This window comes from Perognathus longimembris, chromosome 9, assembly GCF_023159225.1.
Source record: "Perognathus longimembris pacificus isolate PPM17 chromosome 9, ASM2315922v1, whole genome shotgun sequence".
In the NCBI taxonomy this organism is placed as follows: domain Eukaryota; kingdom Metazoa; phylum Chordata; class Mammalia; order Rodentia; family Heteromyidae; genus Perognathus; species Perognathus longimembris.
Window position 1 is genome coordinate 12,907,126 of NC_063169.1, and position 24,336 is coordinate 12,931,461.

At 45.5% G+C, this 24,336-nt stretch overlaps 1 protein-coding gene across 1 annotated transcript; it reads left to right on the forward strand.

The window, feature by feature from the left end:
- The first annotated feature begins 5,563 nt into the window (after nucleotides 1-5,563).
- Nucleotides 5,564-6,205, forward strand: LOC125357089 (low molecular weight phosphotyrosine protein phosphatase-like). The gene has a single exon (XM_048353749.1). The coding sequence runs from the start codon at nucleotides 5,587-5,589 to the stop codon at nucleotides 6,046-6,048; it is 462 nt and encodes a 153-aa protein (XP_048209706.1). The 5' UTR covers nucleotides 5,564-5,586; the 3' UTR covers nucleotides 6,049-6,205.
- The last annotated feature ends 18,131 nt before the right edge of the window (nucleotides 6,206-24,336 follow it).

Genomic DNA, 24,336 nt, shown 5'->3' on the forward strand with positions numbered 1-24,336 from the left:
CCTGGGTGAAACAGAAGTCACCCAGGATGGTGAGGTAGCAGGCATGGTGGTGGGAAGAATGGCAGGTGAAACTTGAGCTTTCTGGGCAATTCACTGAGGCGCTCCAAGCAGGTGGCAAAGGAGGAAAACCTTGGCTTTACTTAAAGGGGCAAGTAAAGTTCAAGGAGGAAGGGAAGTGTTGTTATTCTTAATTTTTTATACTCTCTCTGACCCCGGCTTCATTCTACAAATAGCCCAGGATACCGTTTGCTGCCAGCAGAAGTCTATAGATACTGCTGGAACGCCATGAATGATTTACAAGCTGGGTCAATAATTAAGTTGCCTGGGAATGTCTGCAATACATGACTAGTTTTAACTCCATAAATCTTGGAAGATGCTCTCCCCCAGCCTGACAAGAGACCCAATGACAGGAAATAAAACGCTACCTCCACAGGGACGGAAAATGCTTCAGGGGAGTAACATGTTTTCAGTCCATTCTTGGGCTGAGAGATAGATGTTTCCCATCTTGGTCAGTGATGAATTAGTTTTAAGACAAAAGAAACACAGTTGATGGATCAGAGTGTACCCCCTCCCCTTGCCCCCTTTTCCCCCACTCTAGATTTCCTCGGTTCTGGATTTGGAGGGCTGGTGTCTCAGGATCTGACTATAGTCCCCTCAAAGATCTTTCGGGCAAGCCTTTTGTGTTGTGGGTGGCACAGCCCCCCACATTTCCTCTAGCAAATGGCTCAAAAGCGAAAACTCCTGCAAGAGTTGTGCATAGGACGTGGTACCTACATGTAAACTAGAGGAGAGAAGGTCTCGAGGCTGAGACTTGAGAAGGCCTCTCAGGCAGGGCGGGGCCTGGGCTGGAGGACCCTTAGGTAAAGAGCAGGACATAGAGGCAATGTTGTTATTACACAGCCGTTCAGCCGTGGTGCTAGGTGCTGGGCTGTACTGGAAAGAAGGAAGGACAGTGCCTGTATGTCCCTCAAAATTCATATGCCGAAACCTTAACGCTCATTCCTCAGAATATGACTACTTGGTGGTGACTGAGTTTAAGAAGACTTGACAGTGTGGGCCCCCATCCAGTCTTACCTGAAGAGGAACTCTGCACACTCTGAGACACAAGGAACGCGCCGCATCTCCCAGATAACAAGCAAAGAACTCGAGCAAGTGCTAGCCTAGTAAACAGAACAATCATGAAGCCTCTCAGTGCAAGCCCTGGTAGTGGGGAGGGGAAAGCAAATAGTTGGACATTAAAAATGCCCAAAAGCTGTTGTGATTTACCAGTGTTAGAGGCAAATCACTCTCATTGCTGTCCATGGGGAGCCCTGCTGGAATAGCTTGCAGCTACTTTGTGGTTTTGAGTTTTCTCTTCTTTTCCCTGGGCTGTGCAGTAGCTCATTGGTGTGGAGAGGGAAAGAAATCTGCGGGGGACCTTTCAGTAAGTTCTGATTGCTTTCGAAGACCAGATTGTAATGCGTGGTGCTTTACAGACCATCTTGCAATATGTGGTGTTATGGCCTGTGTACCGTGAGGGTTCCAAACCAAACTTGCAGGCAGGCAAGCTCAACCCCTCTCATAAACCAGCCGCCACCTTGCCCACTCAATTAAGCCTCACCTTTGGAAGATTTTAATTAGAGAGGCAAGCATATCCTTTTCCCAAATTCTGCCCTTGTTCATGACCATTTCCACCAGCTGCTTTTTACATATAATTCCATTTAAGATTCATAAAACTCTACCTGGCAGGTTTCCTCATGTTCAATTTTTAAATAAGGAAACGGAAGCTCGGAGCAGATCTGTGTCTCTCTCAAGCACATGCAATTAGTAGAATCAGTGCTACTGACATCATTCTTTGGCAAAACAGAGTGTCCAGGTGAACACCTGTAATCCCAGCTATTAGGGAGTTGTAGATAGGATTGTGGTCTGTGACCAACCCAGGAAAAAATTACCTGCCCAGCCGCATGCTGGTGGCTCACATCTGTAAGCCTAGCTACTCAGGAGGCTGAGATCTGAGGATCACAGTATGAAGCCAGCCCAGGCTGGAAAGTCCCCATGAGACTCTTATCTTCAATAGCCACCAGAATACCAGAAGTAGTAGAGCTATTGCTCAAAGTGGTAGAGCACTAGCCTTGAGTGAAAGAATCAGGGACAGCATTTAGGCCCTGAGTTCAAACCCCATGACTGATTAAGAACAAAACAAAACAAAACAACAACAACAACAATCAACACCAAAAATCAAAAGACAAAAAAACTACCTGCCCAGGGACACTACCTAAAAGATAAACTAAAAGTGTAAAGGCTGGGAGAGGATCTGCCTAGCAACCATAAGATTCTGCGTTCAAACCCCAGTACCACCAAAACCTCAAAATAACAACCAAGAATCCCGATGTGGTGGTCCACGCTTGTTACTGGAACAGTGACTATCAGGAGAATTGTGGTTAAACACCAGCCTGGTTCAAGAAAACTTCATCTCAGGGGCTGGGGATATAGCCTAGTGGCAAGAGTGCCTGCCTCGGATACACGAGGCCCTAGGTTCGATTCCCCAGCACCACATATACAGAAAAATGGCCAGAAGCGGCGCTGTGGCTCAAGTGGCAGAGTGCTAGCCTTGAGCGGGAAGAAGCCAGGGACAGTGCTCAGGCCTGAGTCCAAGGCCCAGGACTGGCCAAAAAAAAAAAAAAAAAAAGAAAAGAAAACTTCATCTCAACAAATGAAAAGTTGGTTGCAGTGGCTTGTACCTATCATCCCAGTTATAGCACAAACATAAATAGAAGAGTCTTGGTCCAGGCTGGCCTGGGCAAAGACTGAGACCCTATTTAGAAAAGTAATAAAAGCAAAAAGGCTGGGGAATGGTCTAATTAATAGAAGAACACCTTGTCTAACAAGGACAAGGTCTTGAGTTCAAACCTTAGTACTACCAGAAAGAAATAAAAAGAAAAACAGTGTCCTGTAGTTTTAAAAAGGAAAAAAACATTTCTCTTAATTCTAGTATAGAACTCCATTTAGATGAGCAGGTGACCAGAGAACACATTGCTTATGTCAAAAGAATTCACCGTGTGAGTTTCGAGTTCTGTGCTTTGTAAACCCCACCCCCATCCTGGTGTGTGTGTGTGTGTGTGTGTGTGTGTGTGTGTGTGTGTATCATTATTTCTAGGATAAGGTCCTTATCTGGCTTGAAGGCAAAGTTTGGCTGCTGGCTGCAGAGCTGTGGTGATGTTTCGGTGCTTCACAGAGAGTTTTGTGAACATTGCTTTACAGAAGCAGGGTTCAAAAGCTTCCTGAACATAGAACCGCCCTACGCGGTCCCTGCGATTCTCTCTCCCACACCTTTCTTGGCCCCTGCAATTTGAAGGGGTGGCAGCTGTAGGTCCTTATAAGCGCCCCCCCCCCTCCAGTGTGCTTTTAGGATTTGGGGTGAGCTGAATAGAGGACCCAGCAACCCTCATTCCTCCAGGGGTCTTGTGTCACTCTAGCCCTCACCTGGATCTGAAAACTGAAATCCACCCGAAGCTGAATGCACAAGAAAAAAGATTTGACTTAACCTTTTTTTTTTGTTGTTGTTCTGGGGCTTGAACTCAGGGCCTGGATGATATTCCAGAGCTTCTTTGTGTCAAGGGTAACACTTTACCAATTGAGCAACAGTACCACTGCCAGCTTTTTCTGAGTAGTTTGTTGGAAATAAGAGTCTCATGGACATTTCTGCCTAGGCTGGCTTTGAACCATGGTCCTTAGATCTTAGCCTCCCAAGTAGCTAGGATTACAAGTTGAGCCATTGGTGCCTGGCTTGTTTTAAAAAAGAAGTGATAAACCTGGCCTCCTAGGTATGAAAATACTGGTAGGTCCCTAAGAGATGGCAGAGTACCTACGCTTTGCAAGGGAGAATTCTATGATGCTTTCCCACGGCAGAGTGAGGGTGTAGGCTTTGTATGGGAGGAGGAAATCCTTTTATCTAAGCCTCCTGCAAATTATCTAACATGACATCTCTATTATTCATACTTACTTCCCATTGTTAAGTACTAAGAAATATAATTGTATGGATGTCAGTATTTCTAGTACATATTTTATTATTTTTATGTGTTGCTTTTATTAACTCCAGTATATTGCTTCATTCTAATATCATACATGTATTCTCTTGCTATAAAGAAATAACACTAGCCAATAAAAGATGGCTGAACTATCAAGATTTTTTTTAATGACTGAGTGACACCAGCTCTATTTGAGCTTCTGAACTGGGCTCCTTGTCCTGGCGGGAATGCAAATGAAGTCCCCTTATCTCTGCCTGGCAGAGGGACTCTATGTGGAGTAGACAGTTACCGTGGGAGGTTTGCAGCAGAGCCTACAGAATGTCATCATGCTTGCTTTAATTTCCTCAATCCTCTCCCTTCTCAAGGAAGACGACTTTCTATTCTATCAATGCCTATACTGAAGGGATAGAAGGAAGAAGGAAAGTTTAAATAAAAAACCACCCTAAAAAAGGAAGTCAAATCACAGGTGAGGAGCTCAGCTTTCTAGAAAGGCCTGGGGGACTATGGGAAGAGATGCCCACTGAAAGGACATGGGGCAGGGGAGGAGGAATTGCTCATGTTGCTGAGTACCAGGTCTTTGTGTCTCTTTCCGGTGATCCAGAACCTCAAGAAAGATTTTTTTTTTTTGTACATGTTCTTATTGAGTGGGGCTCGAACTCCAGGCCTTGAGCTCTTACTGGGCTTTCTTACTCATTGCTGACACTCATCGCTTGAGCCGCTGACATTTTGCTTGTTAGTTGGAGATGGAGTCTTGTGGATTTTTCTCCCCAAAGCTTCAAACCATAGTCCTCCAGTTCTCAGCCTCTTGAGTAGCTAAGAGTCAAAGAGTCATTGGTGCCCAGCTCAAAAACGTTTTTGAATCTTTGAAATTTGTTGCATAGCATTATATTCTTTTGATTATCACATCACCCTAAGACTGGACCCAGTGAATGAATCTTCCTTTATGTAGGTTATATCTGAAAAATATTCCTATGTGCCCTCCATTTCTGGGGCTTTCGATTTGACTCCATTTCTAGGTGTAACATTCTGACCACAGGCACCAGGATTCATGTGGAGTTCCTAAGGTGGATCGTAGTAGCTGGGCTGCATTTACAGTAAGTTTAGACACAACTTGCCTTCAGTTTACTTAACCAAACTGATGTATCAGAGAACTATTGCATTACTGTGAAACAGAAACTTTTAAATTGGAGTTTATTTAAATAGGACATGGTTGGTGATGACAGTGTATGAACTAGAATGATACTTATTAATTAAGCTTTAAACTGTTGCAAGTTTGCTCAGTCCTCTTGTTCAGAGAGCATCAGAAGAAGATCCACTTGGCTTATGGAAGTATAGATGGAACACTTTCTTTCTTTCTTTTTTTTTTTTTAAAGAGTGGCAGTGATGTTTTCCTTTGTCCCTTTCTTGGTGCCTGTCCTGGGCCTTAAACTCAAGACCTAGGCATTGTCCTTGAGCTTCTTTTGCTCAAAGCTAGCACTCTACCACTTGAGCCAGAATTCTACTTCCAGCTTTTTCTGGTGGTTAATTGGACATAAGAGTCTCAACTGAGGTCTTTAGGCGCCAGCGACCACCCAGGAAGATGGTGGAACAGAGTCCCAAATCCGTACTATTTGTGTGTCTGGGTAACATTTGCCGGTCACCCATCGCAGAAGCAGTTTTCAGAAAACTTGTAGCTGACCAAAATGTTTCAGATAATTGGAGGATAGACAGTGCGGCCACATCCGCGTATGAAGTGGGAAATCCCCCTGACTATCGAGGGCAGAGCTGCGTGAGGAAGCATGGCATCCCCATGAGTCACATTGCCCGACAGGTCACCAAAGAAGACTTCATGCTGTGTATGGATGAAAGCAATCTGAGAGATTTGAATAGAAAAAGTAATCACGTTAAAAACTGCAAAGCTAAAATTGAACTACTTGGGAGCTATGATCCACAAAAACAACTCATTGTTGAAGATCCCTATTATGCAAACGACTCCGACTTCGAGCTGGTGTATCAGCAGTGCCTCCGGTGTGGCAAGGCCTTCCTAGAGAAGGCCCACTAGGTTAGCACTGCCCACAGCCAAGCCAACAACTCGCCCACTAGTCCTGTGCCTAAGTGTAGAAGCTTTCCTTAGCCCCAGCCCCTGTTGTTTCTTCAGCTGACTTACTCTTATCTTAAACATAATTGTAGGAGACAAGTTAGTTTTATTTACCCAAGAAGTCAATTGACTTCTTATTTTTTCCTGATTACAAAACAGTGGAACAAGGAAATAGGGAAGAACAAAATACAATCCCGTGAAGTAATAATGACCTGAGCTCAGGAAGACCTGGACAGTGTGGTCTACCTGGCATGTTGCATGCCTAGCACTGCCCAGTGCACCTGCTTACCTTGTACCCTGCTGACCTGGGCTCTTGTAGAGTCACAATAGCTCTATTGATAGCAGCTCCTCTGTACTCAGAAATGTTTTAACTCAGTTTACTCATAGAGCACACTTGTATGTTTAAGATGCAAGGCATGGTGGTGCCTGTAAATCCAGCACTAGGGAGGCTGAGGCAGGAGGATCATAAGTTCAAGGCCAGCCTGGGCTATAACATGCCTCAAAATACAAAATAACAACACAAAATAAGAGGAAGACTGGTGGAATAAATCTTTAGTATTCTTACTACTTGTTGCTTTGTATTTAGTTTATTTCATGGGAGTCAGCTTATTTGCTCCAATTTGAGCCACTTTGCCTTTAAGAATTGAATTCTATACTGGAAGTACACTTGTATGCAGGTTACCTTCAGTCAGTGGAAAGAATGTTTTCCATACACATGCAACTCAAGTGTCCAACCAAAATTGACCAGCCATGAAGTTTTAAAAATTGCAGGGTCCCATTAGGTTGGTGTGCTGTAATGATATGTTGCTAACTATTCTTTCATCAGCATTTAGTAACTTCCAGGCAAACAGGTAACGTTGGTGTACCACCAATTAGCTCACCTCAAATTATAAGGATATTTCAGAAAAGATTGTTTTCAAAATAAACAACTATGGAGTTATATTAAAAAAAAAAAAGAGTCTCACTGACTCACTGGGCTAACTTTGAAGCACGATTCTCAGATTCTCAGATCTCAGCCTCTGGAGTAGCTAGGATAATTGGAATGAGCCACTGGAAAACCTCCAAAGTCTTATGCCTTCAGAAGAATGTGGTGCGGTATTTATTTATAACAGAAATATCTTCAGTAATCCTACCCCCCCCCCCCCACTCGGTGGCTTTTATTAGAGAAGTTGTTCATGCGATGGGTCAGGTACCACCATGCAGCTGGCTCAGCCTGTCAGGAGCGCGCATGGAGTCCGGAATAAATATGTACTTCCCCAAGCTGCCAGGTTGGGGTGTCTCTTTGTTCCTTACTCGAAATGATGTACACTTAATTTGGGAGCAACACGACTCAAATTTTATGTTCACCCAGCTTTTTTTCCTCTCACTCACTATTCTGTTACTTCAACAAGAAGCTTAGGAAAGATGAGGTATTTTATTTTGTTGGCAATACTGGAGTTTGAACTTGGGGTTTGATACTTGCTAGGCAGGTGCTGCCTCTCTGAGCCATGCCTCCAGTCCATTTTTATGCTGGTTCTTTTGAGACAGGGTTTTGCTGTGTGCTTATCCATGCCTGGATAGCCATCTCTCTATTTTATGTTTTCTGCCAAAGCTGGGATGACAGACACTCAGCACCTAGTTTCTTCTATGGAGATGGAGTCTCATCAACTTTTTGCCTCAGAGGTGGAATGACAGGCACATGCCATTGCACTTAGTCACTGATGGTGAAGGGGACTCAGGATCCTCCCAATCTCAGGCTCCCAAGTAGCTGGGATGACAGGTGTCAGCCACCACAACCATTCACAAACTAGAGGCTTGTATGTGGTGGTCACAGCTTCCCTATGGTTTTGAGAGAAACAATAACATATTTCTTTTTTTTTGGAGTCATGTCTTCGCTGCACTCTTTTCATCATTTAGCTGATTCTCACCTCAGTCATCATGCTCCAAAAGATCTGACTTTTTCCCTACTATCCAAAACATTTTTCTCCTCCCACGTTTCCCACTATCTTAGTGTGCATTGTGTTGTGATGCCAGACTCACTGAGTGTGGGTCATTCACAAAGATTTATGTCTGTCTTACCGTTCTGAAGGCTTGGTCATCTTAACGTTGAAGCTGTATCTGCTGAGGGCTTGTGGGAGCTCAAGGGGTTGAACACGCATTTTATAAAAGCTCGCTCTTGCAATAATGAACACATGAATGGGTCATGAGGGCTCACCCAGCACCGTCACACTGGGAAAGGAGTTGATCATTCAGTCTACAACACTGGTCCATTTCCTGGACTTTGAAATTTAGCTGGGGTTTTGCGATTTCTTTTTTTCATTCCTGGTGCTTGAAATCAGGGCCCGAGCACTATCTCTAAGGGTTTTGTTTTTTTGCTCAAGGCTAGTGCTTTACTACAGAGCCACTTCCAGTGTTCCGGTGATTAATTGGAGATAAGAGTCTCATGGGGACTTTTCTACCAGGGCTGGCTTGGAACCGTGATCCTCAGATCTCAGCTTCTGAGTAGCTAGGATTACAGATGTGAGTCTCCAGCGCCCGGATCCTAAATTTTTTTTTTTTTTTTTCAGTCCTGGGGCTTGGACTCAGGGCCTGAGCACTGTCCCTGGCTTCTTTTTGCTCAAGGCTAGCACTCTGCCACTTGAGCCACAGCGCCACTTCTGGCCGTTTTCTGTATATGTGGTGCTGGGGAATTGAACCCAGGGCCTCATGTATAGGAGGCAAGCACTCTTGCCACTAGGCCATATCCCCAGCCCCCTAAATTATTTTTTATGCTGAATTTTTACTGGCACTTCAGAGGACTACAAGACTTTCCCAATGACCTTGGCTTGGGTCAGAGGGACCACATCACTCCCTGCATCCTCGTTTCGTACTTTGTGAGTAACTTATCTCCTCCAGGTTGTTTGCTGGGGCTGGGCTCCTGCCCAGATCAACGAAGGGGCTACAGCTTCAAGGACCAGCTGTGACAGCATCCCAGGTCCACTGGGAGGGTTCGCCTGGATTGTACCTTGGTGAGATAGAGGCAGTGCATTAGTAAAGTACACCCCAGAGCGAGTCTATCTGAGCATTTCCATTTTTTGTGGCACATGCCATTGCAGTCAGTCACTGATCGTGAAGGGGACTCAGGATCCTCCCAATCTCAGGCTCCCAAGTAGCTGGGATTACAGGTGTCAGCTACCGCACCCTGTTGTGAAAGACAAGTCTTAAACCATTAACAAACTAGATGGGTTTATATAATATTCTGGGAGATAAAAGGTAGGAGGTGAGACCTAACGGGAGAAAGTAGCTCACTGGGGGCATGTCTTTGGGGGCTATAATATCTTACCTTGCTTTCTCCCTATGGCCCCTCCCTCTGCTTCCTGTCAGCCACATGACATACATGTTTTGTTTCTGTCTGATCCTGGAGCTTAAACTCAGGGCCTGGGCACTGTCCCTGAGCTGTTTGGTTGTTTTTTTTTTTACTCAAGGCTATTATTCTACCACTTGATTCAAAGTTCCACTTCCTACATTTTGGAAGTTCACTGGAGATAAGAGTCTCATGCACTTTCCTGCCCAGGCTAGCTTTGAACCAGAATCCTTAGACCTCAGCTGCCTGAGTAGCTAGGACTACAGGTGTGAGCTATCAGTACCCAGCAAGGTAATGGATTTGTATCAGATGTTAACCTCATGGTAGATGGGGCCTGTCTGAATGATGTAAACATCTTCTGATGAGTGTTTCAAAATAGAGAACTATTTTAAAACAAAGACTAAGGAAACCACTAGATCAGACATAAGGAATACCAGGGTGTTGAGGATGGAACTCAGGGCCTCAGGTATGCTAGGCATGTATCAGTGTTTCTTTTCCTTTTTTTTAATTTTAATTTTTTTTGCTAGTACTGAGAATTGAGCTCAGGGCCTGTGCTTGCTGTATAAGTGCTCTATCACTTGAACCATGCAGCCAAGGTCCTCTTGTGTCTTAGTCTGTTTTTCAAGTAGGGTTTCATTAACTTTTGCCCAGGCTGCCCTTCTGTATTTCTAGAAGTCAAGAAAACAAGTCTACAAACATAGTCAAGCAAAAATAGTCAGGCAAAATGATTCTTGTTTTGAGATCTAACTAGATGGTAGGCACTTTTTTTTTCTTTTCACTTAATTCTTACAACAGCCCTATGAAATACAGGTTAGTATCCACGTTCTAGGTAAAGAAACTGAGTCTCCCTGAAGAGAAGGTGAGAACTAGGCGGAATGACTTTAGCACCAGGATTCGGACACTGTAATCCTCCAGGAAAAGGTTTGAGGGCAGCGGCATGGGGAATGAGGCGGCAGTAGAGTTAGCAGGAAAAGGGACTTCCTAGCTCGCCTGGGTGGGAACAGAGCAAGCTTGCTGGCAGGGTGCAGTCCTCCGGGAAAGGGCAACTCTCAGAGCTGAACAGGGCAGAAGCAGGCTGGGTCATGGCCTTGGCCTTCTGGTTCCAGACAGTTCCACCTCTTACACGATATACACAAACAGGAAAACAATTTATTTCGAATTATGACTGTTCAGATTATAGTAAGTATACAAAAAAAAAACCCAAGCCATTAGCCTTTGGTGACTCACATTTTTCTTTAATATCCAGGTTGGAGCAAGCCTTCATCCCAAGTTACACGTGGAAGCAAGCTACCACCACCTTTCCAGATTCTTAGGGCTCTTGCACTCGCATGGCTTCCTTGTTCTCCTGGTGTCTGCTCGCATCACAAACACTGCTCTGCTTCCCCTTACTCACTAGCAAACACATCTGGCCACTAATGTTCTGGCAGCACATCTGGCTGACTTTCCCCTAACATTTGACAGTAGCAAGAGGGAATTACAGTTCTGTTGAACCTAGCCAGAAAACATGATCACAAAGTCATACTTGACAAGGTCTTGTAATTACGGTTCTAGCATGTGGTGTTAAGTAACAAACTGCTTTCTCTCTTCCCTGGAAACTCCCTCATCTTGTCATCAAGCACCCTTTTCCTGTAAGTTCTGGGGGCCCTTCGGCCCGCCCCACCCCCCCCTCATTCTTTCTTGGTTCGCTCCTGCTTCCAGACCAAGCTCTGGAGACCTTTCTGCCTAAAACAAACGATGACAGACATGTCAAGTCAGTTTCAAGTCACATGGCAAGTCTTGTGGGTTTCTTTGGCCTCAGTGACAATGGATGAGTTGTGGAGACATTCTGAGCTGAGCACTTTTCCCCTCTTTAATGCTGAAGATCGAACCCAGAATCTCATGTGTGCTAAGCAAGCACCCTATCACTGAGCTGCAGACCCCCAGCCTCAAGGCCTCAGTTTACTTGTCTGTATGGATGTGGGGAAGATGATAACAGCCTTTACTTAACCTTCAGGATTCAAGTGAAGATTTGGTGATCATAAATCATGTTGTACAGGGTCAGAGGTCAATGTCGGATTGTCAGTGTTATTTGCTTGACTTCATAACTTCTGGGGACTTGTCACATAACCTTGGTTTCTCTTTCCTGTGAGGTCCCTCAACCCATCTCCTGCTGGCTGCAGGGAGGTGAGATCTGTGCTAAGTCGTGTAATGACCCCACAGAGGAGGGGGTTGCAGCCAGTCTCATGGCCTGAATGTTTAGCCCATAGTTTGCTCTGGGAGGAAATGGGATGGTGAGGAAGGAAGGAAGGAAATGGATTTTAGCAGTCAAAACTACTAAAGTGAGTTGTGGGAGAGAACTGGTTCATATGAATAAACACAACAGTGTTGGTGGAGACCTTTAGGGAAATGGGGAACAGGACGAGGGGAAGCCCAGTGTCCTTGCTGAGGTGATGGGGGGCGGGGAGTGGGCCCACCAGAGCCAGAGTCAAGGGCTGTAAATCCCCTGCAGGTTCTTCAGAGAAGTTGGATGGCTTCACCAAGTCCTGAAATCTTCCGGGGCTCCTCTCATCCTTCTGAGGCTGGGGGGGGGGGGGTGGGGGGGAGTGTTCCCATCCCCAGGGTCTGTCCTTGGCTGCCTCTCCCAGATATGGAAGGGCATTGTCAACTCAGCCCGTTTCTGCCCTTGCCCTGCTCTGTGGAGGTGACACTCCTCAAACCCTGGGCGTCCGCGTCCAGCAAGGGTTTGTCGGTTCCCGGGCACCTGACCTTCCTGTATGAACACTGGAGGAGAAGGACGGGGCTCCAGTCACCTCTGAAGCCAGGAACCCATAAAATTGGTCTTCTTTCCAGATACTGGCCATCTGTATTTCCTGGAGGGACAGAATACCAGGTGCAGTGCTCTGATACGAGAATAGAGCCAGGAATGACATGCAGGGGCCCCGTTGGGCCGGGATCTCTAACTACACAGAGCAGAAATCCCCTTCTTCTTGTGTATGAAGAGTCAGGGAGTCTGCATACTCCCAGCTGACCTGTGGAAGAAAAGGAGGTTCTGCGGAGAGGACAGCGACCCTATATAGGACCACATATTGGTCCCAAAGTCCTATGTGAATTAGGGAAGGGAAGAGAAAGAAGAAAAGAAGGAAGAAGAGGAGATAGGCTGTTGAGCAACAGCTCTGGGCCAGGCACCAAGGCTGGGCTTCGTGAAAACATATAAAAGATGACATGGCACCTGGTATATCCAAGTCCCTTGGTTTTATAATTATCATTGGCATTACTACAACATGTTGGTCCTCGGGCTTGAACTCAGGGCCCGACCATTGTCCCTGAGCTTTTGTGGCTCAAGGTTAGTGCTTTACCACTTGAGCCATACTCCACTTGTGCCTTTTATTTCTGGTGGTTAATTGGAGATAAAAGTCTCATGGAGTTTCCTGTCCAGACTGGCTTCGAACTGCAATCTTCAGGTCTCGGCCTCCCGAGTAGCTAGAGTTACAGTCACAAGCTACCAGCCTCCAGCAAGGTGAGTATTCTTATCTGTGTTTTACAGATGACAAAGGTTCATTCAGAAAGGGGAAGGTTGATGAGACTGAAATGCAGCACAGCTTGTCTGACTCCAAATCCTGTGGCAGGGAATCAAGTCCCTGCTGGTTCCTGCTAGGCTAGAGCTGGGGGTGGCCAGGGGTCAGTCTGAGATGGGGTAGGGAGAGATGGGGTAAAGTGCGATTTCGTGGGGAGCTAGGAAGGGAGAGAAACTCCCTGGCCAAGTTTCCCACACGGGCTGCACATGAAGCAGGGCGTCCTGAGTGAGGCCCTCTCCCGGCTCTTCAGGAAGCAGGTGTTGGGCGTGGGGGAGCAGTGGCCTCGGAGAGATCACCGAGCCAATGGAGAGCTACGGAAGCTGCAGGACTCCCCCAAGTCTGCGGGACATGTGTCTGGGGCTGTTGCTGCCAGTGTTGTGATTGCGTTCTCTAATTTTTATGCCTTTAGGTTAAAGGAATCTAACAGAACAGACGAGTCAAAATAAAAATGGGCTCACCTTTCCAGGTCAGAGTTACAAGTGTCAAAACTCTCAGGCCTGCTCGGCCAGTGACACGTGACCACATGCAAGGGAAGCGGTGTGTGTTTCTCTCAGCAGTGGAAACACAAATGACTCACTCTGGAAACCTTGGCTGTTCCACTCATTTATTTGATGATGAATGATTACACAAGATCGAGACTCAGAAACCAAATGGCAACCGTGTGTATGTGTGTGTGTGTGTGTGTGTGTGTGTGTGTGTGTGTGTATGCTGAAACTGGGTCTTGAACTCAAGGCCTCCCATTATTGTTTGGCTTTTTCCACTCAAGACTGGTGTTCTACCATTTGGGTTATACTTCCTCTTCTGGCTTTTTGCTGGTTAATTGGAGATAAGCATCTCACGGACTTTCCTGCCTGGGCTGGCTTCCAACTGTGATCCTGAGAAATCAGCTTGCTGAGTAGCTAGGATGACAGGCATGAGCCACCATGCCTGACAATCTGCAAGAATGATTACTATCCATTTCTCTGAGGGTTGGGGGTGAAGCGCAAGTGCTAGAAGCACAAAGCACAAGTGCAAACTATAGTACCACTATTAGAAAGAAGAACAGCTGGGCACTGGTGGCTCACACCTATCATCCTAGCTACTCAGGAGTCTGAGATCTGAGGATCTCAGTTCAAAGCCAGCCTGGGTAGGTAAGTCTGTGAGACTCTTATCTCCAATTAACCAGGAAACCAGAAGTGGCACTGTGGTCCAAAGTGGTAGAGTACTAGCCTTGAGTGAGAAAGCTCAGGGACAGCACCCAGGCCCTGAGTTCAATCCCCAGGACAGGAGGAAGAGGAGGAGGAGGAGGAGGGGGAGGACAAGAAGAAGAAGAAAAGGAGGTGGGGGAGGAGGAGATGTCTTTGTATTTAGATCAGTATGTTGACTGATTAGGAATGCTACAAGGAAGGTGAGTTTATAGTGACTGAAAGGTGAGTTTATAGACTGAAACGGGGAGGAGAAAAACAAATTGTTCTTTCCTTATGATACTCGTGTCAGGCATTTTTTCATAGCAAGACAACATCTGAGTAACACAAATGGGATCGGGCATTGGTTGGAGGAGAGATCAAAGCTAGGTTTTGGGAAACTGTTGGTGTTGTTCCCAGGAGCCAATGCTTTCATGGCTGATGATTCCACACGAATGTTTCCCTCACCCAGGCAAATAGTAAAGACTCACTTCACTTCTCCGGGAGACTCGGGTCGATCCTGTACTGCGGTTGGAGTCAACGTGGAGTCACTGGAGGATCCGAACCACACATGCATCTTGGCGAGAGAATTCTCTCACTTGAAACCATGTTTAAAGCTCAGTTACTGTCATGGCTGGGTATGAGCTTCCGAGTCCTAGTTTTCTTCTGCTGTGCTATGTGGCTCCAAGGAGGCCCCCACTGAGGAAAAGCATGAATGCTCAAGGGTGCCCAGAGCTCATACTATACCGCAGATGCTTGATTCAGCCACCCCGCAGTTTACACCACCTTTCAACTCATCTAACGTCTTTATCGCTTCAATCAAGAATATTTTACCTTGCTTTGGGAGTACGCGGGGCTTTGGGGAGAGGCATATTTTTCACAAAATGAAGGGTAGGAATCACTCAGCAGGTCTCATGGTGCTTTAAGCACAACCAGTGGTGGTGAGGGACTGACTGAGAGCTTCACTCATCCACGTGGGATTGAGCCAGGGAAGAGCAAATGTTTGATTTGGAAAGTTCTTTTTCTTTTTTTTTTTGGCCAGTCCTGGGCCTTGAACTCAGGGCCTGAGCACTGTCCCTGGCTTCTTTTTGCTCAAGGCTAGCACTCTGCCACCTGAGCCACAGCGCCACTTCTGGCCGTTTTCTGTATATGTGGTACTGGGGAATCGAGCCCAGGGCCTTATGTATACAAGGCAAGCACTCTTGCCACTAGGCCATATTCCCAGCCCCAGTTCTTTTACTTTTGACTGAGTTTAAGCAAAACTATGTGTAGCTGGGGGCAGATGGCTCATGCCTGTAGTCCTAGTTACTCAGGAGGCTGAGATCTGTGGATCAATGGTCTGAAGCCAGCCTGGGCAGGAAAGACTCTTAGCTCTAATTAGCTACCAAAAGGAAAAAAAAAAGCCAGAAGTGAGCTGTGGCTTCAGTGGTAGAGCACTAGCCTTGAGCAGAAAAGCTCAAAGACAGCGCCCAGGGCCCAGATTCAAACCTAGAACTGCCATAAAACAAAAACAAGCAAAAAAAATGCCCCCCCAGCCCTATGTGTAATGTATCTGCTAATTTAGTAGGTTTGCTGTATCTCTTTTTCAACCCTCTCACTCACTTCTTAACACCTGTTCCTTTAAGCAAGTCTAGTTTCTGCTCCTTGCCTCAGCGAAGGGCAGGGGAGCAGAAAGCTGGGATACAAAGAGCCATTTGCCCAGCCTCAGAGTTTCTGAGCCTCTGTGGGTGACGAACTCCTGTGTCCGCGGGAGATGTAGAAGATTTCATGTGTATTCACTTGAAGTTCCTTGAGGAAAGGGGGACAGAGGGGTTCACAGGGACAGTCAGAACTGTATAGTCACTAGGGAACTATTTTTTAATGTCAGTTGTGGGGCTTGAACGCAGGGCCTGGGCACTGTCCTTTAATTCTTTTCATCAAGGCTAGCACTCTACCACTTTACCACTCTACCATCGCACCACTTCCAGTTTTTGAGTGGCTAATTGGAGATAAGAGTCTCACAGACCTTCCTGCCCCCGCTGGCTTTGAACTATGATCTTCAAATCACGCCTTAAAGAGGGATTGTGTGTCCCAAGTGAGCGGATGTCAGTTAGTGATAGAGCTCAGTCAGTGAACCTGGAGATGCAAGAGGATGGTCTCAACTCTAGGGCAGAGCCTGAGAGTGTCAGGATGGAAAGAAATGGATTTGGGGTATGTTTAGACAGATGGATCTTTAATGTGTGTTTCTCACACATACCCTCAGTGCAGACTAAAGGCAAATAAAGTGGTCTCTGAGACCCCTGAGAATGGAAGGGATGGGGTGGCTGGTTTTAATGGGCTTAATGGGTAGGATGGAGGGACAGCTCAATTTTTATCTGTATGGATGGATATTATGTTAATGACGTTTCTTGTGGCTGGGACAAACTACCTGGCAGAAATAACTAAAGGGAGGAAATATTTATTTTGGTTCATGATTTCAAAAGGTTCAGCCCATGGCCACTTGGCCCCATGCCCTTGGGCAGAATATTATGGCAGCAGGAACATGTGTGGTGGAATTTCCCCCACTTCATAGCAGAAAGAGAGCTAGGAGAGGGCCAGGGACAAGATATGACTAAAGAGCCACCCTCTGCTTACCTACTTACTCTATCTAGCTTCTACCTCCTCCTACAGTTTCTAGAAGCACTTAAAAGAGTGCCATCCAACACGAGCTTGTGTGGGATATTTCAGATGTCCAAGGCAATGAGAGAACATTGGCTTCAGCAGAAACCAATCTAATGTGGATAGATCACACACACATACACACACACACACGTACACACATGCATGCACACACACGTACCTCGAAATACCTGAACAAAGAGATAACCTTGAATTGATTACTATAAAATTTGGACTCCTTCGGTTAAATGAAAGCTGAGAGGGAAATTAAGTGAAGTTAGAGGGAAAACAATAAAGAAAAAGGTGTGTATCTATAGACTGTGGTTTATGCTGCTACTCTCTAGTGCTAAATGCTGTTGTTTTCTTGAATTTGCTGTAACTCAGGGACCAGCAGATTAAAGACTTAATTAAGCTCTCAAGATTTGAATGCTACAAGTTGTATTTCTGAGGCTGCTTTGGGGCACACTTGCCTTCCCATGTCCTGAGAACGCCGGCCAGCAATGATTAGAGTAGCCCTTGTTTCTAGGAAGAGCAAAGGGCTGGGAAATGAGCATGCAGTGTCTCAGGGCCAGGCCTGCCCTTGAAAATCCCCTAAGAGGATGTCCACAGAAAGTGCTTAGATCCCCTAGCAGAAGAACAGATAAAGCGAAGTTGTTCAACATGTCGATCGGGCACAGAAAAGCAGAGAAATTGCATAAATATTGTGTAGAAAATATCCTGGAATCCCAAACCTGGGCATAGGCCTGGGACATGAGGTTTGCTGAGTGAAAGAGGAACTGCTTGCTGAGCATGGTGATACATGCTGTAATCCCAGCCCTCAGAGGCAGAGGCAGGAGAATTTAAAGTTCAAGGCCAGCCTGGGCTATATAGTGAGACTATCTTTAAAAGGAAGGAAGGAAGGAAAGAAGGAAGGAAGGAAGGAAGAAGGAAGGAAAGAAGGAAGGAGGGGAAGGAAGGAAGGAAGGAAGGGAAGAAGGAAGGAAGGAAGGAGGGGAAGGAAGGAAGGAAGGAAGGAGGGGAAGGAAGGAAGGAAGGAAGGAAGGAGGGGAAGGGAAGGAGGAAAGGAGGAAATGAGGGAGGGAGGAAAGGAGAAAAGGAGGGAAGGAAGGAAGGAAGGAAGGGAAGGAGGGAAGGATGGAGGGAGGGACGGAGGGAAGGAGGGAGGGAAGGAGGGAAGGAGGGAGAGAGGAAAAAGGAATAATTGCTGGATTCAGTTTTACAGGTTGTCTCTTTGTGCTTGCATGCCCTTCGTCTGAGCTCCTGAGGCACTCATTCCATGGACTTCCAGAGTCACCACCCGAGTTGCATATGGTTTAGAAAGGAAGTGGGGATGCTGGGAGGTTAACTGTTATGCTATATTTGTAATCCTTTCTTTTTCAATATTCCCACATAGCTTATGTAATACATGGACATACATATTGACCCTAATCTTTTTGTGATCTTTATGATGTGTTAGTTTGTGGCTAAAAGCACAAATCAGTTCTGGTCTGTATTAACAATTTTAGCTATTGTGTTTACATATCGAAATATTATAAGTACTCTTACCAGGTGCTGGTGACTCATACCTGTAATCTTGGCTACTCAGAAGACTGAGATTGGAGGATCACTGTTCAAAGCCAGCCCAGGTGGGAAAGTTCATGAGACTCTCATTTACAATTAACCACCAAAAAGCCACAAGTAGAGTGGTGGCTCAAGTAGTGGAGTGCTAGTCTTGTTTTGTTTTGTTTTTTTGCCAGTCCTGGGCCTTGGACTCAGGGCCTGAGCACTGTCCCTGGCTTCTTTTTGCTCAAGGCTAGCACTCTGCCACTTGAGCCACAGGGCCACTTCTGGCCGTTTTCTATATATGTGGTGCTAGGGAATCGAACCCAGGGCTTCATGTATACAGGGCAAGCACTCTTGCCTCTAGGCCATATTCCAAGCCCTGGAGTGCTAGTCTTAAGCACAAAAGCTCAGGGACAGTGTCCAGACCCTGAATTCAAGGACTGTTACACACAAAATTATCTGTGTCTGTCTGTCTATATCTTGATTCAGTGGAAGCTTTAAATTCTTTGTTTGGCTAGAAATCATCGAATAGGACCAGTTTCCTTGCACTGATAAGGAATAAAAAATTAGTAAGCAATCAAGGTGTGGTAGTACAACCTGTAATACCAGCACTGGAGAAACTGAGGCAGAAGGATCATGAGTTTGACAGCCTCGGCTACACAGGAAATCTTGGTTTCAATTTTTAAAAATGGCATACCTACTAATTATGTCATTAGTGTAGGGATGGGGCATCTAGAAACCACTTATGTGATGATTAGTGTAGAGATGGGGCATCTAGAAACCACTTCTGTGATGCCATCAGGGAAAAGACCATTGCCCACTTGCTACTGTCATCTAACCATAGGAACCTACTCTACTTTACCATCTGTAGGCTGGGACAGGGTGCAAATGGACACCTACATACTAGGTGTCTAAATATTTAAATGTTGTAAATCCAGCTAAGCAACTAATATAGACTATGTTCTATGGGGACTCCTCTCTGAAACCCCTTTCTGGGTGGAGAGTTTCATTATTTTCATGGCTTTCCTTTCACTTTCAAATAAACTTACTGTCTACCTTAAAAGAAATATTACCAGGCGTCATTACTCATGCCTGTAATCTCATCAATGGATTAATCTATTGAATGTTTCGATAGGCTGTTAGGAAGTGGGACTTAGTACTGGGAAGTACGACCTTAGTTTGGGACTCTGGTCCCTTTTCTCAACCTTGGTTTCTTGGCTGCAAAGAGGTGAGAACTTTCCTTTACCATGAATGTCCACCATGATGGATTATGATAACCTCACTGTAGGTCTAAAAGCCACAGAGCTAAGTGAACTTGGACTGAATCCATGGGCAAAAACAGACTCATTCTCCTTGAAGTTGATTTTTCTAGGTATTTTGTCATAGTAATGGAAAACTAACAAATACACCCCAGTAAAGTTTTATGAATCTTCTTTCCTTGTTTCGACTTCCTTATCTGTAAGGTGACACATATGAATTAAATGCCTTTAAGTTCCTTTTGGTGACAATGTTCTTCATTCAGTGGCTCTCATTGATCATGATGCCCTGGAATATAAACAAGAGTAAAATGCCCTTTCCCATATCCACACAAATGGACTTCAGTCTCTATGTGCAACAGGGAGGCTTTGCTTCGGGTTCATTTGTTTCTGAATCTCTAGGGACAGAAGCCCTGCTACTCCTCCATGAGTGGTCAGCCTCCACTGCCCTGCTCAGCCACGCAGTCTTCCTGCAAGGCCTTCATGGACCCAATGATTCCTTTTGCTCTCACAGGAGTTAAGTGAGTGTTCATTCACGTTTGCGTCTGCATGCCACTGATCTCCAGTAGGTCATGTGGTCTGTAGATGTGTAGATATAGTTTAAATCTGCTTTCTCTGATCTCAATAACCCAGGTTTGTTCCCTTCTCCTCTGCTCTCCTCCCTTTTCAGGAAAAAAAAAATTAAAGATTAAGAGGCATGAGAGGGAAGTTGCTATAGCAAGCCTCTCCCAGCTTGAATGACCTGTAGATGTCCAGTCTGTCCTCTGCTCACAGAGATTGTTCCAGGATGCAGAAAGCTCACCATGCTCAAAGGCAAAGCAGGCTGGGCAGCAGCTACTTGAAAAGATCCTCGAGTCGGATGTGGTGAGGCTTACAAGTTGTCAGGGAGACTGAGAAAATACTTCAGCCTTATTTACATGTCAGTCTGACAGTCTTGACCTCTTGGTGAGTTACTGGAAAGTATGAGGAGGTAGCATGGCTGAGATGAGCCTGAGCAGAACAAGCCTAGTGTCATGGCGGGGAGTGGTCCTTCTCTCAGGGTTCTTCCTGTCCCTCACTTCTCCTTTTCCCCTCCCCTCCTCTTTCACCTCCTTCTCCTCCCTCCCCCCCCTTTGTGTGTGTGTGTGTGTGTGTGTGTGTGTGTGTGTGTGTGTTAGTAATGGCCAGGTCACTCTCCCTTAGTTAGCTTTTTCACTCAAGACTGGCACTTTACTATTTGAGCTATACCTCTACCTCCAGCTTTCGCTGGCTAATTGGAGATAAAACTCTCACGAGGGCTGGGGATATAGCCTAGTGGCAAGAGTGCCTGCCTCGGATACACGAGGCCCTAGGTTCGATTCCCCAGCACCACATATACAGAAAACGGCCAGAAGCGGCGCTGTGGCTCAAGTGGCAGAGTGCTAGCCTTGAGCGGGAAGAAGCCAGGGACAGTGCTCAGGCCCTGAGTCCAAGGCCCAGGACTGGCCAAAAAAAAAAAAGAAAAACTCTCACGGATTTTCTTGCCTGAGCTGGTTTGAACCGGATCCTCAGATCTCAGCCTCCTGAGTAGTGAGGATTACAGGCGTGAGCCACCCACACCCGGCTTGCTCCCCTTCCTGTTTAAGGGTCCACGTTCAGTTTCCCAAGGTCAGTGACCCTCTTCTTCTCTGGGTCACCTTGACCTGCTCAGCCCACAAGCATTTCATGCCTGACTTTTCTCCTCCTAGGATGCCTCCTACAGCCCTACTTCTTCTGGGAGGGGGGTGGAAGCTGTTAGAAGAAGAAAGTCTTTGGAACGAACATGCCGGCCACTCATCATTTATGCTGCTGTATGAAAATACTTGATATTGGCAAATTGATAACTGACAATTTTATTTCTCATAATTTTGAAGCCAGAGAAGTCTCAGACAAGGGTGTTGAATGGGGGCTGCTGTATACTTAAAGATGGCACGTTGAATGCCATGTCTTCACATGGCTAAGATAGAAGAATAAAGCCTCCTTTATAAGAACCTTAATCCCATTCTTGAGCGAGGGCTCCTCAGGACCCAGGCACTTCATTAAGACCCCACCCCACCTTTTAATATACTACCCAGGGATGACTAAGCGTCTATCACCACTGTGGTTAGGAGAGGCACCAACATTCAAGCCATAGTACAGAGGAATGGGAGGCAGGGAGGAGGCCTGCTTTTCAGGAAGGCAGTTAAGCTTGCCAACCTGCCTTTGACAAAGGTAGGAATGAGGTTGTGTGTGCTGTGTGCTGGAGCTCCTGGGTCTGAAATCGATTTCTCAGTCTTGGCTTCAGCCAGTCACCACAACTCTTTCCCATGAGAACCTCTTTCCAAGAAAGTCTCCTCCATCATCTGTTCAGTCTACTAAGAGTGTAACCGTGCTTCACACTTCCCAGGGGTGTGTCACTAATGATGAAGTGGGTGAAAGACTATCTCCTGTTAATGGAATTCCGGGCCTATGCCAGCCCATGGAGAGGGTCTGAGAAGAGAGAGTGCCTCTTTCGACACTGAGATCAATCTGGCATTGAGTTTCCTGGGCCACTAAAGGTCACTCTAACTCTTGCTGAGTGGCCAAAACTAGTTTTTCTCATGTAAAGATTAAAAAAAAATACCCCACAAAACTCTTTTCTCAAAATTGGTTTCTGAGGTAATTAAGGAAAATAGATGATAGGTCATTTTAAAATAGCATTTTAAAATACAAGCAAAAGAAATGATTTCACATCTTACCATGACAATTGGATTTAACTAGGTAGTCTTGGGGTAGCCATATAATATTACTTGCTGGCAGTTGATTGAGAATATGTACTTGGGAGACATAACAGTCTTCCATTCCTGGCTGCTGAAAGTTGCTTATGGACCGGTGCTGGCATCGCTTGAACATTCTTCAGAGCTGGGCACTGGAGGCTCACACCTGTAATCCTAGCTTCTCAGGAGGCTGAGATTCAAGGACTGAGGTTTGAAGCCAGCCCAAGCAGACAGATCTGAGAGACTCTTATCTCCAACTAACTAGCAAAAAGCCAGAAATGGACCTGCAGCTCAAATGACAGCGTACCAGCCTTGTGTAAAAAAAGCTAAGGGAGAGCACCCAGACTGAGTTTAAACTCTGTATTGGCTCAGATGTGCTCTCTCTCTCTCTCCTCTCTCTCTCCCTCTCTCTCTCTCTCTTTCTCTCTCTCTCACTCACAGAATGATGTGGAGCCAAAGTTCAAAGTCTTCAACCTTATCAGACCTAGTTTCCTCTTTTTATAATAGGTAGTTTTAAATGACTGTGTTTCATGAGGAATTAACTGACATGTACAACATAACTAGTTCAAAAGCAGGATAATGACTTCAAAGTGCTCAGGGAAATCAGTTACTACATGTCATGATAAAACCTCCTACTATGTACAATTTTCTACATACTAACTAAAAACTTAAAAAATAATAAAAGAAAATAAAATGATATATTGCAGAAACAAAAGCTGTCGTTCAGAATGTGTGTTTGGCCTGCTAGGGCTCCAGATTTGATCCTAGCACTTCAAAAGAAAAAAAATATTCACTGAAGTTGGGATGGCTATGAATGCAGAGTAATACAGATGTCCTATGAAAAGTAGCATTGAGATGTCTCATGGCAATATTATATGTGATGGAAATGTCCAAAGGGGTGAGCACAGGTAAAATTCTGAATCTCATAGAACAGTTTTCCCTGAAATTTTATGAAGTTGAATTCTTAGAAAATCTAGTGTATATTAACATTGTGTAAGCAACATTTTATGTCTATATAAAGAAGAAGCTAGGTCCTAGGCTCAGATAATTATTAACCATCATTTTTTTTCCTTTTTAGGCAGCACAAGAGAAATTTCAGACACTAAACACACAGACATAGGTTTAAAAAGCTGGCTGCTTTAATTCTACCCCCCCCCCCCCACGTTTTTCTTATCATATATGAATTGCACCACGTGAGATATTTCACTGTGGTACATTCCTATCATATACTTTAATTATATTCTTTGATTACTCTTTCTTATGCTCCCTCGCCCAACCCCTTCTTTGAAGAAAAAAAATTTTTTTTAATGAGTTTCATTACATTCTTTTCATACATGCTAACAAAGTGCCTTGGTCCTATTGTGCCTCTGGCTATTTTACTATGTACCAAAACTATAACTTTTTATTTTGCAGTACTGAACATTAAACCCACAAAGGGTCAGGGCCTTGCGAATGCCAGTGTTCTATCCCTTGAACCACAGCCCTGCCTTTTTGTTTTTACTTTGTTTTTTGAGACAGGTCTTGCTTTGCCAATTCTCCATCCCCTGGATTCTACCTCCCACCAAGCTGGAATTACAGGTCTGTGCCATTGCACAGGAGAAAAACCTGACATGTGGGCCAATGTTTCCTTATTTGTACTGCAGGTTGTCCAGAATCATCCCTGACGACTGAATTCAGTATTACAGTAGCATGGCATCCCCCATTTTAACAGCCACAGTCATCTGTATACATGTGGAATACATCTGAAGACTCCTAGAGAGAGGTGAGGGTAGAGCAGAGCTCTCACACTTCTGTGTGCCACGAATTCCATAGAGACCTTGCTGAAATGCAGATTCAGGGCCCCCATCTCTGCCACAGCCCACTGTCCTGCTGTCTGTCTCTACACCAAGACCGGCGAGATCAAAGGAAGAAGAAACAGCCTTGGGTTTATGGAGCAAAGACTTCACAGAAAAGAAGGGAACATGTGCAGGCCCGGAAGACAGTGTGGCCAGGAGCTAATGACATCCCCTGAGGCAGGGCTGCGCGAGCGAGGCCTGCAGGCTGCGG

What these genes read in the sequence shown, in the direction of transcription:
- LOC125357089 (XM_048353749.1), top strand. Translation starts at nt 5,587, where the DNA reads ATGGTGGAACAGAGTCCCAAATCCGTACTATTTGTGTGTCTGGGTAAC.